This window comes from Giraffa tippelskirchi, chromosome 1 (genome assembly GCF_054371585.1).
Source record: "Giraffa tippelskirchi isolate mGirTip1 chromosome 1, T2T-mGirTip1v1.2.pri, whole genome shotgun sequence".
In the NCBI taxonomy this organism is placed as follows: domain Eukaryota; kingdom Metazoa; phylum Chordata; class Mammalia; order Artiodactyla; family Giraffidae; genus Giraffa; species Giraffa tippelskirchi.
This window is the reverse complement of record NC_137275.1, coordinates 74,765,388-74,785,098: the sequence shown is the minus strand read 5'-3', so window position 1 is coordinate 74,785,098 and position 19,711 is coordinate 74,765,388. Positions and strand designations below refer to the sequence as shown.

Sequence of the window (19,711 nt, the reverse complement as noted above, 5' to 3'; positions counted from 1 at the left end):
CCTATGTCCCATTTTCACTCTTGAATAAGAAGGAAAGGCAGCCTGGTGTTTGAGTGTTTGACATGTACATTTCCAAGTGAGATGAGAAGCAGAGAAGCACCACGCAGTGGCTGAGGATGTGGGTAACGGCAGCACTTCTTCAGGTCCTCCTGCGGGTCGTATTAATGTTAGATCGCACCCTGTAATCAGCTCTCAATTATAGTCCTTGTGCATATAAAAGTATATATATAAAATTACTCAGTAAACTTTAAAGGCTTATTAGTATTCTCTGATCCAATTGCTGAATTCCAAGACTGATTTTTATAATAAGTAGGAGTATTAACTATTTTTTTTTAAACCCTGTAAATTGAGTATACCAATTAATTAGAAATTGAATGGTTCATTAGGTGAAGTATATAAAAATGAGAAAGCATTAAGTATAAATAAAGGCTTTCAGTGTATGGAGGCTCTTAGTGTGAATTTATATGTAGCCATAACAGAGAGAGTTTCTACGTTTCTTAGTCCATCTTGTCTTTCTTCAAGATACCAGAGTAACTCTAAACTCAGTTGCATGGTGCCATTTGGGGACACTGTCTTTCACTGCTTGTCTAAACCCAGCTCCAGTCTTGATACCAGTGATGCTTGGCCACGCTGATTCTGTGGGGCGGTAAACTGCAAATTTCCACGTGATGATAACTCACCTGATGAACAGTATCCTCTAGGAGAGACACCGCCTGATCATTAGCCCCTTTTCTCTTTGTTTCCATTAGAAATGTCCAGAAGGAAGACCGCACTCCAATGGCTGAAGAATACAATGAGTATAAGCACATTAAGGCAAAACTGAGGCTCTTGGAGGTGCTCATCAGCAAGAGAGACACTGATTCCAAGTCCATGTGAGGAGTCAGCCCCATCCGAGCAAGGAGGGGTGGGGGGAACACAGGAGGAATGTCCCCCCTCCCCCCCACCCCACCTCCCCTGGTAAATAGCAGCTGGGCAGAAACTGGAAGGCAGCCTTGGAGCTGGACCTGTGCCCTCCTGCACGCAGGCCCTGGGGATCAGCCCGTTTCCATTGCCTGACTTGGAAACCATCTAGGTGGAAGGAGGCCACCTACCCCCATGCCGAAATTTTGCAAGGGAAAGTCAAGATCTCTGCACTCCTGTGTGCACACAGACACACACACATACTGCAGTGGAAGCTTGCTGACATTGGCAGCGATGAATCACTACATGAAGACACACTCATCTACAGAGGATGTACACTGTTCTTCCCTGGATTACTGAGAAACAGCGTTCTCTGTCTAACTGTGACAATAACAAGCTCAGGACTTCACTCTGGAGAGCGAACTTGCTGTGCACATTCGTGTTCTCTTTGGATCCCATCCAGTGGGAACCTGCATCGGAGCCCTGTTTGCTGCCTCGGCCATTCTTGTGACCTTTCCACGGAGCCACGCCTTTCCCCACTTGTGTGAATTGCTTCTCCTTCAGCTCTCGGGTAGATGGAAGCTGCACCTGCCTGGGATAGCAGTGCAGTCCTCTATGTGATGTTGTTTCTTTGAGACGTCCTCAGATGACAGAGAACTGACCCCTGACCAGGGCTGGACCATCAGCAGAGGACAGATGGGATAGAGAAGTAGCTAATACCCGTGCTGATTTTTCAGTTAGGCGGTGGTGAGGAGAATTCTTTCCTGAACGTTAACTACACTTATCAGCTTCAGAATTTATCATCAAACACTTAAGCAAGGGGAAGGCCAACAGCCTATTTGGTTTGGTTTTGGCTCTAGCCGGACAAAAGGGTCTTGCTTAATTCTAAGCCTAGGTGTAGAGGATCGTGAGAGAGAAAGAGCCTGTATCTTAAGCCTTCTGTGTACTTACCAGAGTTTGATTTTTTTTAAGTAAACCTGCACTAAAAATCTTCTCTAACTGAAGGATAAGTGTAGCTCTCAGAGCACAGCCCAAGGCAGAACCTAAATCACACTGTTTTCAAGATCCTGTATAAAGAGAAAAGAATGGTGTGTGGCCAGTTACAATTATAGTTTCTTCAAAGATGGTGTCACAGAGCTACCTGTGTTAGACATTTTGGAAGGACCAGGGAATTTAAGACACCAAATCATCCATCACCTCAGTGTGCTGATGTTATCTGGTGATTGGTTGGCACTTTTTGACCTTCTGTGTCTTCACTAGGGAAAATGAGTTCTGGTTCTGCCTGTATATCCTAGCCCACCTCTGTGCTCTGGGAGGTTGAGCACCGGTGTCTGCCCACCAGCCACTGGTTGCCAAGAGGTGTTTCAGCAGGCTCTGCCTTTTGAAGATAATGGTGCAGGGTGAACAAGACAGCAAAGGGTACTATTTTGTTTTCTTTAATAATAATAACAACAGAGAAAAGTCTTCCTGATCAGTTGTCACTTTCCAAAGTGGGTTCTTGAGAAACTGGTCAGATTAGGTTTGTAGCAGCATTTTCCATTTTGAGGTAGTGGCTCTCTGTTGGTTAAAAATTGTTCAAGTTAGGAGTAGCGGGAAAATACCTTTAAGTTTGCTCTTTAATCATCTAGAAGCACGAGCTGTATGTTGAAAGCACCCTGATTTAATCCACACACTTAAAGATGGTACATAATCCTACAATATAGTTAGTTTGGTATTCTCTGCTCTACTGTTTACATTGCAGATTGCTATAATTTCAAGGAGTTATATTATAAATGAAATGATGCACTTTAGGATGTTTTCTATTTTTGAAATCTGAACATGAATCATTCACATGACCAAAAATTGTATTTTTTAAAAGAAATACATGTCTAGTTTGTCCTTTTTAAGTAATTACTCTCTCAAATAAGCTATAATATAAATCACATCATTACCAGTTAACTTTCAAAGCACATCTGTCTAAGTATTGTTTTGAAAATACTAATATGCTACAAAACTTTCAAGGAGAAAAGGCTATATAAATGAGAAGTTATGAAATGTTTTTGCAATCTGTTGTTTCTGCCAAAGGTAAATTAAGTAAAAGATTTATTCAGGAATCCCCTTTGAAATTTGTATGATTGAATAAAAGCAGACACCAAGTTGTAGTAAAATAAATTGTGTATGCAATGTCGTCTTTTCCTTTGTACTTTATAATACACTTCCTAGAATGGTTCCTAAATTACGGAAGGGGAGTCCTGTTTTTACTAGATTTTATCTGAAGATACGTTAGTCAGTATGTTCTGGCTCTGCCAGAAATGCTGGGGCAAATTTGTTTCCACAGCAACCGTTTCTGCAGCCTAGAGTCTCAAGGCCTTAGAGGCAGTGTCTTAATTGGCTTCATACAGAATACACTGGACTGCAGTTTTTCCTTTGCCCTCTCGGGAATGCATATGTGTATTTATTAACACACGCCAACAAAATAAATGTCAAGGGTTATTTAATAACAATGATAAGTAAAACTAAAGCATGAATAAACTTGATACTACGATTGTAAGAATTAGAGATAGCGGAGACTTATAATTTTCCAAGCATTTGCTTTTATTGTGTTTTAGTCTGGCGTAAGCCTTGAAACAAATGTTTATATGGGCTATGGTATCATTACTGCATTTCATCTTTGAAGCATTGAGGTTGATCTTACTTTTTAGACAGGTATGTGCAAGGTTTAGGATAATGGCCTGTTGTGAAGTGTTTCACAACAGGCAGAATTTGTCTCGTGCCAGTACAAGAAAGTCTGCACCATCTCACTAATCTCTAATTCAGGTCAAATTTCCCTGGAAGACCAAATCACATTTCAAACTGGAGAATTAATATTGTTTTAAGTTGCTAGCTGTAATTCATTGTGAGCTAATAATTAGATTTCTTTGCTTTGGTTGCCCGTCTGAAGTCCAGTGATTATTATTCAGTGGCAAGGCAGGGATGAGCAGTGCCTCTGTTTGTAACATCAGTGTGATTTGTGTTTTGTCTCATCCTGATGCAACACTTACATGTGGCAGAAGAGCCTGTGAGAGGGTGTGCCTGCTCCCAGGTGTGGCATTTGTAGCCCAGGACAAATGCTTCAGGGCTGTGCTTGTGTCAGAAACATGGACTTCGACCAACCATCTTGGAGCCCCCTGAGGGCTGGGGATCTATTAATGTGGTTGAGCTTAGAATTCCTCATAAGGTGACTATTAAGGTCTATTATCAGAATCGAAGGGCAGCCATAGTGCTAATTACATTGGTTCTTTTGGGAGCTGCCTAGTTCTCAGTAGACATAATTGGACCCTCTTTCCTGAACTGATCACAGGTTTACAAGGAAGATCAAAATTTAAAGTTTGTTGATTAATTCTTAAAGAGCTCTTAACCTGATGGTGAAGATACCATCTTTCCTAAGGGTATATTTTTTAAGCATTTCCACTTTATTACCTTTGGTGGTATATTTATAGCTGAATGCCATAAACACTTAACTGCTTTGTGAAAATCTGATTGTAGTCTAAATTGGCTTTGATCTCAAGACAAGTATTCCTGACACATTGCTTCCCGAGGATTTTTCTCTTGAGAAGAGAGGTGGTTTCTGCACTAAGACCAACACCTCTGTGATATTCTTTCATAGTATCCATTTGGTTAAACCAATAGAGTGGGACAAAACTGGACTAAAACGCTGGAAGTAGTGTTTCCTCGGAAACCCATGGGTTTAGCAGAAGCCAGAATGTGCTTTCTTTTCCTTTTATTAATTCCCTTTTTATTTTTTTCCCACATGACCCTCAAAATCTACTGAAGAGTACCTTTTGTCAAAGATAGGCTAAACATTTTTCAAATCTGTAGGTACTGAACTTGTGCATCCTGGCACTTCTTCACAGGGTGGCTGACTCGGCAAGCCCCAAAGATGGGTGTTCTACATGTCAGCCACTGCGCTGGGGCATTAGCGACTTAGTCCTGAGTAGAGGTCGCTGCCCTTGGGGGCATATACGCTCTTCTCCCATGATCCTTCATAACAGAAGTATGTGGATACGCTGGTGTCAATTAACAGGTCCACACGGATATGTATCAAAATGAAATGAGTACATCTACAACTTCGTATTGCTATGAAACTGCATTTATGTCTCTAGAGGATCTCATTTTGCCTGGAATCCAGCCAATCTGATCACATGAGCAGCTCAAGAAATTGGTTTGGCAGATCTGACTTTCAATCTGAAAACACCTATATGATCATGAAAATCTCCAAGAGTGGATACAATTGTAGTAAATAACATGGGCCCAGAACAATGTTTACATGACATGTAAGCAGAAAGTCTTTGAAATTACCGTTGTTCCTTTTTTAAAATGTAAACTGAATGAAAAGATGTTATGTACATTTTTAAAGTACATGACTGTATTTTGTATAAACGTAAATAAAATATTTTTAATTGTGAGTGTTCTGAATTTTTTGACAGCGAACCGTCCTGTGGGGTGTGACCTTTCCCTTCAGAAAGGAATCAAGCGGCTCCCTTGAGCGCCTCAGAAGCCCACTGAAGATTCAGGTTCGTTGTTCTGTCTCCAGGGGAGGCACCGGAAGGTGAAGCAAACAGCACAAGCAAGACATGCCCGTGATGGGCAGGAGGAAAACGGGTGCGTGCTCTGTGCTCAGCTGCCTTTCAGATCCATGGGAGGGGGCTGAGGAGATGCAGAAAGAAAAGCACTTAAAAAAAAAAAAATCATGTAAGTACATCTCCAAAGTCTAGGAGGCCATCACAGGCAAATACAGGAGCCGTTCACTACTCTGAAGCTAATGAGGCCAGGAAACCAGGACGCGGGAGACAAGGCATGTTGCAGTTGTGTGAGGTGAGTAGCTGGCGGTCAGTGGAGGTTAGGCCTGCAGGTATCCCTTAGGCTGCACGTGTTATAGACACTCTAAGTGGCTCAAGTACACATCCAAAACGTACTAAACCTGAATTTTTTTTTTATTTATTAAGACTTGGAGTAAGGACCTTGTCACAGTACTGACGCCAGGATTTGAACTGAGATCTTTCTGACTTTGGAGCACGAAAGGTGCAGCACTGCTGATGGTGCAATGACATGGCACTCTGCCACAATTAAACCTCACCCTGAGTAATTCACTTTTTGAAACTGAAGTGGCAGGCAGTATATAGCAACCATCCATTTTCTTAAATCCTATTTTGACGAGGCCCCTGTGAGGGCCCAGAAAGTGATGCTGGTCCAAGTACACCAGCTTCTGCAGCCTGTTATGAAACTGAGGCTCCTTCACTCTGCCTCGCCCAACTCCACGGGAAATGTTTTTGCTCGTGATCCTGTCCGTTTGTAGCACTGTGGGCAACCTGAATGAGAATGTCAGAACAGGGACCAACAAGGGTAGGTTGGGGAAGAGGGACAGTCCTTATCAGGCCTCTCAATGGCCTCATTATTACCTCCTCTAGAAATGGATTCTGAATTTTGTAAGACAAATAGGGTTATCCCTAAGCTGGGTCAGCTTATCAAGGCTATAAATACACAGCTGAGTTTCATATTCAGTAAAAGCCAAAAGTCAAAATTCCCAAACGTGTTTTTAGAATGCTGGCTGGCAGGCCGACAATTGTGATTTGGCAGGAACTGGGCTTGTTGACAACTTGCTTCTCACTTTTCCTCTCCATCAACAAGGCTTGTACCACAGGGTGGATCCTAGAGTTCAGCATCTTCTGGAGAATGTGGCCCAATGCAAAACACAGCAAGAACTGAGTCCAAGACCTAAGGACTTAACATGTCTCAGCTGGGCATTTGTGTGCATCTATTATTTGTTACTATGAATTCTGAAACTCATACCCTTCCACATGTTTGACTCTTTAATTTCTCAAAAACAATTTAAAGATGCTGAGAATTCCTTGTCATGCTTCTGGTTCTATAGCAGTATTTCTTGGTAAGATATTCTGAGATATTGTTATCTTTCTGTAACTACTACTTTTTTATTGAAGTATAGTTGATTTACAGTGTTTCAAGTGTACAGCAAAGTGATTCAGTTTTGTATCTACCATGTGCACACACACTTTTTCAGATTCTTTTCCATTATAGTTTATTACAAGATACGGAATGTGCTATATAGTAGGTCCTTGATTATTTTACCTTCAAAGAACTTAAAATTCCTGGACAAGGTTAGAGGAAGGGAGCGGGGGGGACGCAGAGTGAAGGGTATGTTTCTCTCTGGTAGCAGAGGGCAGGGCTTCTCAAATTGATCAGGGGTCTTTAGTACAGTAGCTCTGCGGGAGCTGGCAATCTTCATTTTTCTGACAAGCTTCCAGGTGCTGCAATGCTACTGGGCCAAAGACTGCGCATTAAGTAGAGAGTGCAGACTGCATCCTGGGTATTTGCAGGAATGAGCAGCTCTGATCAATTCAAAGTCCTGAGTTGACAGAGACAGCACACGACAGTCCCAATGGAGACCAAATGCCGCCTGATGTGTAAGGTCCAGACTGCAGACAGATGGCCCAGCTCTGCAACTTGGGCACCTTCCTTACCCTCCCTGTCTCTGTTTCTTTACCTTAAAAGAAAATGGGAATAATTGTAGTACCTCCTTATTGAGGTTATTATGGGAATTTACTTGGATGAACATAAAATGAGCACACAGTAAATCTTGAGTAAACGTGGTGGTGGGCAATTATCATCAACTTGAAGACAAAGATTCTTTGTGGGCTGAAGTCCAAACAGACATTTTGAATCACTACAAAAAAGGAATTGTATTGTCTCCCCGCTACCACCCTCCTCCTCACCCTCTGGTCCCATGTTTGTATTTCGTCAGCAACAGAGGGCACATGTCCAGCACTTTAAGCACAAGTTAGTACTAACCAGTGAGCAAGATTTTATGTGAGAACTGACCCATTCTCTTGGCAGGGAAAGTAAAATTCTGACTCTTCTCAAGCAATTTGCATCAAACCCTGCATACAGCTTTCTCCAAGAGACTTTTGCTTGCTAAATTCCTTCCCTCACAGAGCAGGGCAAACCCTTCTAAGTCTACTTCTCCCTAAGGCACTTTGGGAGGTCCATATCTGCTCAGACATGTCAAAAGAATTAACTGAGATGACAGTGCCTGTGTCCTGTGTAGGAAAGGGACAGAATAACCTTGGAAATAATTTCTAGGTCAGCTGGTGTCCTAAAATTTCTGTCTCAGGGTGTATTTTTAAACAACTAAAAACGAAGCATACCCCAGGAAGGAGAGTTGCTCCGATTTGGGCAAGCTCCTAACCAACATGAGTTTCACCAAGCCTGTGAGCAAGGCTGAGACTAGGAGAGGGCCTGGGGTCATCTTCCATTCCTTCATCAGCCCCAGGGTAGAAGGCTAGGGGTTGGGGGAGTGGTGGTACCCCAGCTCAAGCCAGCAACAGAGCAAGCTGTGGGTTCAAATGACCTTCCACTCTCACTGAATGAAGCCCTGCCCCCCATTAACTCAAATTCAGAAACTCCAGTCTCCTCTCTGAACAGACTGCCAGACTTGAACTTGAGAGCCCTTGAGCCTGCTATACCAGAATCTGAGCACGAGAGTACACAGGCACAAAAGGGTCAAGAGACCGGTTTTTAACAAGAAGCCTTTAGCAGTGGCAGACTGGTTCCTCTGGGACCACAAGCCAGTACCTAGTTGGCACTTGCTGTTGACCTTTGTTCTCAAGACCTCCGGCCTCTTATGACACCATAGGGACTGGGGTTGTTTCCGAATCTGCTTTAGTGTTTGCCTTTATCTGAGAAGTGTGTGTGTTTTAGATCTTATTTAATTTCTTAGGAAGTTCAACACCAATGGGAGCTGAATCAATAATTCCTAGAGATTGTATCCAGCTGCCCTAGGATTAGGCCCAGGAAAATCAGCTTTTAAAAGATCTGAAGATCGTGTGATTGTGCACCCTGCCAAGCATCTGGCCACTCTTGGAAGGAAAAAAAAAAGCTGACGTCTGAACTAATTTTCTCCATGCCACACATAACTCAGGGGTACACACTCCATTACTTTTAGAAGGAAATAAAGCACCAAAGCCTGGATGAGCTAATCCGTGGGAGAGACCGTTGTTAATACAGATGCAAAGAATCTTCCCACAGCGGGTGGACGTCTCCTCCAGCTCCTGTTCTGTTGCATATCCTGGTTTCTTGCTCCACGGGTGAGGTTGAGCAGTCTCTCTTGACCTGGGCTGTAAAGGCGTGGTAGCATCTATGTCACATCTAACTGGAGAATTCCCTTATCTCACCCACAGGAGAGTTTTCATCTTTTCTGAAGACATGAGGACCTGCTGTCTTCCTTACCACAAGCTCCTCCTCAGCTTTGTGAGATACCATTCCCCAAGGTAAGTCTGCAGGTGGAGACTGCCAATGGCTCCTACCAGTGCTCCAGAAAGGCATCTCTTAAAAATGAAGACATTCACAAACCAGAAGACTCATAACTCAAACTAAGTAGTACAAAGGCAACATGGGCATCATGTCCTTAGATATTCTAGACAACTGGTTTAAAATCTTCTTGGCTCCATTTTTAAGAGCCAAAGAAAACCGGAGACAGCAAACACTGACATTTCTTTTTGACAGGAAATGATAAAATTCTGCATGTCAACCTTAATTTTACTTGCTTTCTCTTCTATGCTTGACCCTAACACAAAACATTCCATTCATTGGGTTGTACCTCAAATCTGTTTTGATATTCTGTTGTGTGTCCTCCTCCATTCCACTTTTCTCTCCATCACCTGGTCAACTGTGATTTGGCTATTTTTCCCTTTATTTTTTCCAGTTTTATTGAGATATAATTGACACTGTATAAGTTTAAGGTGTACAACAGGTGGATTTGAAGAGCTAATTTATTGTAAAACAATCATCATCATAATAGCATTAGTTAACACCTCCATCATGTCACATAACTATCATTCTTCTTTGTAGTTAGAACATTCAAGATCTACTCTCTCAGCAACATGCAAGTATATAGTACACTATTATAAACTATAACCACCATGCTGTTCATTAGATTCCCAGAATGTATTTGTCTTATAACTGGAAGTTTGACCAACAAGTCCCCTTTTGCCCCACTCTCCAGCCCCTGGTAACTACCTTTCTATTCTGTTCCTATGAGTTAGGCTTTTTAGATTCTGCATATAAGTGAGATTTGGTCTTTCTCTGTCTGACTTATTTCACCGAGCATAATACTTTCAAGGTCCATCCATGTTGTTACAAACAGCAAGATTTTCTTCTTTCTTATAAATAATACTCCACTGTGTATATACACCACAATTTCTTTCTCCATTCATCCATTGACAGACCCATTGTTTCCATGTCTTAGCTGTGAATAATGCTGCAGTGAACACAAGAATGCAGATATATCTTCAAGATCCTGGTTATATTACCCTTTGGATATGTACCCCCAAGTGGGATTGCTGAATCACGTGATAGTTCTAGCTTTAATTTTTTAAGGAACCTTCATAATGTTTTCCATAGTGGCTATACCAGTTTACATTCCCACCAACAATGCTCAAGGCTTCTCTTTTTTCCACATCCTCACCAACACGTATCTCTACTCTTTTGGATAACAGCCACTTTAACAAGTCTGAGATGAATATCTCCTTATGGTTTTTATTTGCATTTCCCTAATGTTTAGCAATGTTGAGTACCTCTTTATGTACCTGTTGGCCATTTGTATGGCTTATTTGAAAATGTATTTGTTGAGTTCTGCCTATTTTTTAAATCAGATTATTTGGTTATTTTTACTATTGAGTCAGATGAGTTCTTTATGTATTTTGGACACTAACTCATCAGATATATGATTTGCAGATATTTTCTCCCATTCCACAGTTTGCATTTTTATTTGTTGTTTCTTTTGCTGGGAAGAAGCTGTTTAGTTTGATATAATCACAATTATCAAGTTTTGTTGCTATGAATTTGGTGTTATATCTCAAAATCATTACAAAAACCAATGTCAAGAAGCCTTTTCTGTGTGTTTTCTTCTAGGAGTTTTAGTTTCAGGTGTTGTGTTTAAGTCTTTATTAATTTTTGTGAATAATATAAGATAGGGGTTCAATTTCATTATGCATTTGGCCATCCAGTGCTACCAACATCTTTTGTTAAAGAGGCTAGTTTTTCCTCATTGAATATTCTTGGCTCCCTGTCAAATATTAGTTATCCATATATGAAAGGTTTATCCTTTTTTATGCCACTATGATGCTATGTAAATTACTATAGATTTGTAGGATAGCTTGAAATAGTTATTAGCTATAATCAGTTCAGTTCAGTCGCTCAGTCGTGTCCGACTCTTTGCGACCCCATGAATTGCAGCATGCCAGGCCTCTCTGTCCACCACCAACTCCCGGAGTCCACCCAAACCCATGTCCATCAAGTCGGTGATGCCATCCAACCATCTCATCCTCTGTCGTCCCCTTCTCCTCCTGCCCCCAATCCTACCCAGCATTAGGGTCTTTTCCAATGAGTCAACTCTTCGCATGAGGTGGCCAAAGTATTGGAGTTTCAGCTTCAACATCAGTCCTTCCAGTGAACACCCAGGACTGATCTCCTTTAGGATGGACTGGTTGGATCTTCTTGCAATCCAAGGGACTCTCAAGAGTCTTCTCCAGCACCCAAGTTCAAAAGCATCAATTCTGCAGTGCTCAGCTTTCTTCACCGTCCAACTCTCACATCCATACATGACCACTGGAAAAACCATAGCCTTGACTAGACGGACTTTTGTTGGCAAAGTAATGTCTCTGCTTTTAAATATGCTATCTAGGTTGGCCATAACCTTCCTTCCAAGGAGTAAGCGTCTTTTAATTTCATGGCTGCAATCACCATCAGCAGTGATCTTGGAGCCCAGAAAAATAAAGTCTGACACTGTTTCCACTGTTTCCCCATCTATTTCCCATGAAGTGATGGGACCAGATGCCATGATCTTAGTTTTCTGAACGTTGAGCTTTAAGCCAACTTTTTCACTCTCCTCTTTCACTTTCATCAAGAGGCTCTTTAGTTCTTCTTCACTTTCTGCCATAAGGGTGGTGTCATCTGCATATCTGAGGTTATTTATATTTCTCCCGGCAATCTCGATTCCAGCTTGTGCTTCTTCCAGCCCAATGTTTCTCATGATGTACTCTGCATATAAGTTAAATAAGCAGGGTGACAATATACAACCTTGACATACTCCTTTTCCTATTTGGAACCAGTCTGTTGTTCCATGTCCAGTTCTAACTGTTGCTTCCTGACCTGCATACAGGTTTCTCAAGAGACAGGTCAGATGGTCTGGTATTCCCATCTCATTCAGAATTTTCCACAGTTTATTGTGATCCACACAGTCAAAGCTTTGGCATAGTCAATAAAGCAGAAATAGATGTTTTTCTGGTACTCTCTTGCTTTTTCAATGATCCAGCAGATGTTGGCAATTTGATCTGTGGTTCCTCTGCCTTTTCTAAAACCAGCTTGAACATCTGGAAGTTCACGGTTCATGTATTGCTGAAGCCTGGCTTGGAGAATTTTGAGCATTACTTTACTAGCATGTGAGATGAGTGCAATTGTGCGGTAGTTTGAGCATTCTTTGGCATTGCCTTTCTTTGGGATTGGAACGAAAACTGACCTTTTCCAGATAGTATTATTTGAAACAAGAAGTGTGACCCCTCCAATGTATTCTTTTTTCTCTTGATAGCTTTGACTATTTGGGATCTTTTTTGGTTCCATACAAATTTTAGGATTGTTGTTTCTATTTCTGTGAAAAATGCCATTGGGACTTTGGGAGGGATCACATTGAATCTATAGATGGCTTTGGGTTATATGTACATTTTTAACAATATTAACTCTTCTGAATCATGAACATAGGATATCTTTCCATTTCTTTGTCTTTTTTTTTTTTTTTGGTCAAAGTTGTGTATCTCACAGTGTACATATCTTTCACCTCCTTGGTTAAGTTTATTCCTAAATATTTTATTGTTTTTGATGTTATGATGAAAGGGACTGTTTTCTTTTATCCTTTTTCAGATATTTCATTGTTAGTATATAGAAACTCACCTGATTTCTTTTTTTTCTCCTGCTATCCTAGTTTTTCAGTTTTTCAAACTTTAAATTTTTTGTTTTGTAATGGGGTAGAGCCAGTTAGCAATGTTGTGGTGAACAGTGAAGGGACTCAGCCATACAAATACATGTATCCATTCTCCCTCAACCCCCTGCCCCACCCCCACATCCAGGCTGGCACATAACATTGAGCAGAGTTCCATTTGCTATACAATAGGTCCTTAGTGGTTATCCACTTTGAATATGGCAGTGTGTACATGACCTTTCCAAACTCCCTAACTTTCCCTTCCCCCAGCAACCATAAGTTCATTTTCTAAGACCGTGAGTCTCTCTTTGCTTTGTAAGTTCATTTGTATCATTTCTTTTTAGAGTCCACATAGAAGAGATGTCATACGATATTTCTTCTTATCTGTCTGACTTACTTCACTCAGTATGACACTCTATTAGGTCCATCCACGTTGCTGCAAATGTCATTATTTCATTCTTCCTAATAGCTGAGTAATATTCCACTGTATATATGTACCACATCTTTATACATTCCTGTGTCAATGTACATTTAGGTTATTTCCATGTCTTGGCTCTGTCTCTTCATTCTTCCTGGAGTTATTTCTCCACTGATCTCCAGTAGCATATTGGGCACCTACTGACCTGGGGAGTTCATCTTTCAGTGTCCTATCTTTTTGTCTTTTCATACTGTTCATGGGATTCTCAAGGCAAGAATACTAAAGTGGTTGGATTCTCTTCTCCAGTGGACAATGTTTTGTCATAACTCTCCACTATGACCTGTCCATCTTGGGTGGCCCTACACAGCATGGCTCAGTTTTATTGAGTCAGACAAGGCTGTGGTCATGTGATCAGATTGGTTAGTTTTTGGTGATTGTGGTTTTCATTCTCTCTGCCCTCTGATTGAGAAGGATAAGAGGCTTTTAGAAGCTTCCTGATGGGAGAGACTGATTTGGGGGGAAACTGGTTCTTGTTCTCTTGGGTGGAGTCATGCTCAGTAAATCTTTAATCCAATTTTCTGTTGATGGATGTGGCTGTGTTCCGTCCTGTTATTTAACCTGAGGCCAACCTATGGTGGAGGTAATGAAAATAATGGCTACCTCCTTCAAAAGGTCCCATGCCACACTGCTGAACTCAGTGCCCCTGACCCTGAAGCAAGCCACTACCAACCCACGCCTCCGCTGGACACTCCTAGTCACTCACAGGCAAGTCTGGGTCAGTCTCTTCTGGGGTCACTGCTCCTTTCTCCTGGGTCCTGATGCACACAAGGTTTTGTTTGTGCCCTTCAAGAGTCTGTTTCCCCGTCCTGTGTAAGTTCTGGAGCCAAGGCAAAAACAACACCTAGTGGTGGATGTGACTGGTGATTGAAGTAAAGTCTGATGCTCAAAAGAGCAATATTGCATGGAACTTGGAATGTTAGGTGTAAGGTAGCAGTTAACAGAAGGCTTCCCGTATGCTGCTTTCGATCTTGCGTAAATCCTTTGTTCCTCATAGCACCTGAATACAGGCGCTGAACGAACCGCACGCAGTTCCCAGGATAATAGGAATTTATGCATCTCGTTCATATGGATAGTAGCTTCTCTATACGGTGAATAGCAGCCATTTACTACTCTTTTCTCTTCTGATATGGAAAGTAACTTTTACAATCCCCTCCCTTGAAAATGATTCTAGCCTTCAGCTTCCTTAACAACTTGTAAGATTTTTTTATCCCTGTCTCTGCTAAAAAGGGCTATCTTGTAAGAGAGTATACATATGCCCACAATATGTTGAATAAACACCTTTGTTCCACCAGAACTCTGGTCCCTGTGTCTTTCTTCATTTCTCTCTCTCTGTCCCCTTCAGGCTGCTCAGCCTCTTTTCTTCCTTCTTTTACTTTCTTATCGGTTGACTCTGTACCCCCAAGTTCCGGTCCATTAAAGGACCACAACAGTTAGGTCCATGAATCAAGACAAATTGGAAATGGTCAAACAGGAGATGGCAAGTGTGAACATTGAGATTTTAGGAATCAGAGAACAAAAGTGAACTGGAATGGGTGAATTTAACTCAGATGACCATTCTGTCTACTACTGTGGGCAAGAATCCCTTAGAAGAAATGGAGTAGCCATCATAGTCAACAAAAGAGTCCAAACTGCAGTACTTGGATGCAATCTCAAAAGCAACAGAATGACCTCTGTTCGTTTCCAAGGCAAACCATTCAATATCACAGTAATCCTATTCTGTGCCCCAACCAGTAATGCCGAAGAAGCGGAAGTTGAACGGTTCTATGAAGACCTACAAGACCTTCTAGAACTAACACCCAAAAACGATGTGCTTTTCACTATAAGGGACTGGAGTGCAAAAGTAGGAAGTCAAGAGATACCTGGAGTAACAGGCAGATTTGGCCTTTGAGAACAGAATGAAGAAGGGCAAAGCCTAACAGTTTTGCCAAGAGAACACACTGGTCATAGCAAACACCCTCTTCCAACAACACAAGAGAAGACTCTACACATGGACATCACCAGATGGTCAACACCAAAATCAGATTGATTATATTCTTTGCAGCCAAAGATGGAGAAGCTCTACACAGTCAGCAAAAACAAGACTGGGAGCAGACTGTGGCTCAGATCATGAACTCCTTATTGCCAAATTCAGACTTTAATTGAAGAAAGTAGGGAAAACCACTAGACCATTCAGGTGTGACCTAAATCAAATCCCTTACGATTATACAGTAGAAGTGACAAATAGATTGAAGGGATTAGATCTGATAGACAGAGTGCCTGAAGAAGTACAGATGGAGGTTTGTGACATTGTACAGGAGTTAGTGATCAAAACCATCCCCAAGAAAAGAAATGCAAAAAGACAAAATGGCTATTTGAGGAGGCCTTACAAATAGCTGTGAAGAGAAGAGAAAGGCAAAGGAGAAAAGGAAAGATATACCCATTTGAATGCAGAGTTCCAAAGAATAGCAAGGAGAGATAAGAAAGGCTTCCTCAGCGATCAGTGCAAAGAAATAGAGGAAAACAATAGAATGGGAAAGACTAGAGATCTCTTCAAGAAAATTAGAGATAGAAGGGAACATTTCAAACAAAAATGTGCACAATAAAGGACAGAGATGGTATGGACCTAACAGAAGCAGAATTAAGAAGAGGTGGCAAGTTAAACAGAAGAACGATACAAAAAAGATCGTCATGACCCAGATAACCGTGATGGTGTGATCACTCACCTAGAGCCAGACATCCTGGAACGTGAAGTCAAGTGGGCCTTAGGAAGCATCACTACGAATAAAGCTAGTGGAGGTGATGGAATTCCAGTTGAGCTATTTCAAATCCTAAAAGATGATTGCTGTGAAAGTGCTGCACTCAATATGCCAGCAAATTTGGAAAACTCAGCAATAGCCACAGAACTGGAAAAGGTCAGTTTTCATTCCAATCCCAAAGAAAGGCAATGCCAAAGAATGCTCAAACTACTGTACAATTGCACTCATCTCACACGCTAGCAAAGTAATACTCAAAATTCTCAAAGCCAGGCTTCAAGAGTACATGAACTGTGAACTTCCATATATTCAAGCTGGATTTAGAAAAGGCAGAGGAACCAGAGATCAAATTGCCAACATCTGCTAGATCATCAAAAAAGCAAGAGAGTTCCAGAAAAACATCTACTTCTGCTTTATTGACTATGCCAAAGCCTTTGACTGTGTGGATCACAATAAACTGTGGAAAATTCTTCAAGAGATGGGACTACCAGACCAGACCACCTGACCTGCCTCCTGAGAAATCTGTATGCAGGTCAAGAAGGAACAGTTAGAACTGGACACAGAACAGACTGGTTCCAAATCAGGAAAGGAGTACATCAAGGTTGTATATTGTCACCCTACTTATTTAACTTATATGCAGAGTACATCATGAGAAATGCTGGACTGGATGAAGCACAAGCTGGAATCAAGATTGCGGGGAGCAGTATCAATAACCTCAGATATGCAGATGAGACCACCCTTATGGCAGAAAGTGAAGAACTAAAGAGCCTCTTGATGAAAGTGAAAGAGGAGAGTGAAAAAGTTGGCTTAAAGCTCAACCTTCAGACAACTAAGATCATGGCATCTGATCCCATCACTTCATGGCAAATAGATGGGGAAACAATGGAAACCGTGACAGACTTTATTTTGGGGGGCCCCAAAATCACTGCAGATGGTGACTGCAGTCATGAAATTAAAAGACGCTTGCTCCTTGGAAGAAAAGCTATGACCAACCTAGACAGCATATTAAAAAGCAAAGACATTCCTTTGCCAACAAAGGTCCATCTAGTCAAAGCTATGGTTTTTCCAGTAGTCGTGTATGGATGTGAGAGTTGGAGTATAAAGAAACCTGAGCACCGAAGAACCGATGCTTTTGAACTGTGGTGTTAGATAAGATTCTTGAGAGCCCCTTGGACAGCAAGAAGATCCAACCAGTCCATCCTAAAGGAAATCAGTCCTGAATATTCATTGGAAGGACTGATGCTAAAGCTGAAACTCCCATACTTTGGCCACCTGATGTGAAGAATTGACTCATTGGAAAAGACCTTGATGCTGGGTAAGATTGAAGGTGGGAAGAGAAGGGGGTGACAGGGGATGAGATGTTTGGATGGCATCACCGATCCAATGGACATGAGTTTGAGTAAACTCCGGGAGTTGGTGCTGGACAGGGAGGCCTGGCATGCTGGAATCCATGGGGTCACAAAGAGTCAGACATGACTGAGCTACTGAAGTGAACTGAACTGAATCCCTTATCATTTGCAAATATTTAAGAATTTCTGCGTTTTTGTCAGGGATATCAGCCTGTAGTTTTCTTCCTTACAGCGTCCTTTTCTGGCTTTGGTACCACGTTATGCTAGCCTCATAAAATGAGTTTTGGAGTGTTCCTTCCACTTTCATCTTTTGGAACAATTTGAGAAGGACTGGCATTAATTCTTTTCTAAATGTTTGGTAGAATGTGCTTAGTCACTCAAGTTGTATCCAACTCTTTGTGACCCCATGGGCTGTAGTCTGTCAGGCTCCTCTGTCCACCGGGATTCTCCAGACAATACTGGAGTGGGTTGCCATGCCGTCCTCCAGGGTATCTTCCCAACCCAGGAATAGAACCCACGTGTCCTGTATTGCAGGGGGATTCTTTAACATCTGCGCCACCAGGGAAGCCCAGAATTTACAAGAGAAGCAATCTGGTCTATGGCTTTTCTTACTGGGAGGTTTTCAATTATTGATTCAATCTCCTTTCTCATAGTTCATTTGTTTGGATTTTCTTTTTTCATGATTCAGTCTTGTTAGTTTGTATGTTTCTAAGTCTTGTTTTTTTTAACTGATGGACATTTGAAGTTTTTTTTTCACACAAATCCTGAGCTTTATTGGGGAGCATGACTTTGTAAACGTACTTTTTATATAAGTAAGGTTATGAGAAAAACATGTTTTAAAGAACTTAGCTATTCTTATAAATTATATCATCTGCTCGCTTAATGACAAAGTTTCTCTAAATGATTCAGGTGATTTTTTTTTAAAGTTCTACCAGTTTATTGCTACCAACCCATCTCCTTCCACCCTCCTCGGGCATGCGTACTTCAGTCATGTAACCCCATGGACTGTAGCCCGCCAGGCTCCTCTGTCCCTGGACTTTTCCAGGCAAGAATACTGGAGTAGGTTGCCACTTCCTTCTTCACAAGTGGTTTGTTTTTAATACTTCTGACTTCTACATCTGATTTTTTTTATTGGCATATAATTGATTTGAAATGTTTAGTTTCAAATGTACAGCAAAGTGAGTAAGTTATATATATACACATATCTCCACTCTGTTAGATCTTTTCCCCATATAGACCATTTCTCTAGAGTATTGTGTCGAGTTCCCTGTGCTGTACGGCAGGTCTTATTAGTTACCGATTTTATATATAGTAGTCTGTCAATCCCAGTCTCCCAATTTACCCGTTTCTTGCCCCTTATCCCCTAGTAACTATAAGTTTGTTTTCTACATCTGTGACTCTAATTCTGTTTTGTAAATAGGCTCGTTCATACCCTTTTTTAAAGATTCCACATACAAGCAATATCACATGATGCTTGTCTTTCTCTGTATGATTTATGTCACTTGGTATGACGGTCTGTAGGTCCACCTATGTTGTGGCAAATGTAATCATTTCTTTTCTTAGCTGCGTAATATTCCATTGTATATATGTATCATATCCTCTTTATCCATTCCTCTGCTGATGAACAGGCAGATCGCTTCCACGTCCTGGCTATTGCAAATAGCGCTGCAATGAACAAAGTGTATGTCTCTTTAAAAAGTGTGGTTTCCTCCTGGTATATGCTTAGGAGTGGGATTGCTGGGTCATATGGTAGTTCTATTTTTAAGGAACCTCCATACTGTTCTCAATAGTGGCTGTGCCAATTTACATTCCCACCAATGGGGTGGGAGGGCTCCCTTTTCTCCACACCCTCTCTAGCATTTATTGTTTGTAGATTTTTTGATGATGGCCATTCTGACCAGTGTGAGATGATACCTCATTGTAGCTTTGATTTGCATTTGTCTAATAATTAGTGATGTTGAGCATCTTTTCATGTGCTTCTTGGCCACCTGTTATGTCTTCTTTGAAGAAATGTCTGTTTAGACGTTCTGCCCGTTTATTTTTTTTAATATTGAGCTGTATGAGTTGTTTGTAAATTTCAAAGATTAATCTTTTGTCAGTTGCTTAATTTGCAAATACTTTCTCCCATCCCGAGGATTGTCTTTTTGTTTTTTTATCGTTTCCTTTGCTGTGTAAATGCTTTTAAAAGTTGAGTTAGATCCTATTTTTGTTTTTGTTTTCATGACTAGGAGGTAGGTCAAAAAAA

The 19,711-nt window shown here is 41.3% G+C and overlaps 1 protein-coding gene and 1 long non-coding RNA gene across 14 annotated transcripts in view; both read left to right on the top strand.

Annotated features, from left to right (window-relative positions):
- The window catches only part of FAM13A (family with sequence similarity 13 member A), a 321,134-nt gene extending 318,083 nt beyond the window's left edge, over positions 1-3,051 (top strand). For all 13 annotated transcript variants that reach the window (XM_081594264.1, XM_081594235.1, XM_081594207.1 and 10 more), the window contains one exon: positions 750-3,051. In XM_081594264.1, coding sequence (XP_081450390.1) covers positions 750-876 — 127 coding nt within the window. In that variant the 3' untranslated portion in view covers positions 877-3,051. The remainder of the gene's footprint in view (positions 1-749) is intronic.
- Positions 3,052-5,628: 2,577 nt separating this feature from the next.
- Positions 5,629-19,711, top strand: part of LOC145546731 (uncharacterized) — a 38,195-nt gene continuing 24,112 nt past the window's right edge. The window contains exons 1-3 of the long non-coding RNA XR_014083172.1: positions 5,629-6,802; positions 8,654-9,020; positions 9,114-9,203. This is a non-coding gene — a long non-coding RNA (uncharacterized LOC145546731). The remainder of the gene's footprint in view (positions 6,803-8,653; positions 9,021-9,113; positions 9,204-19,711) is intronic.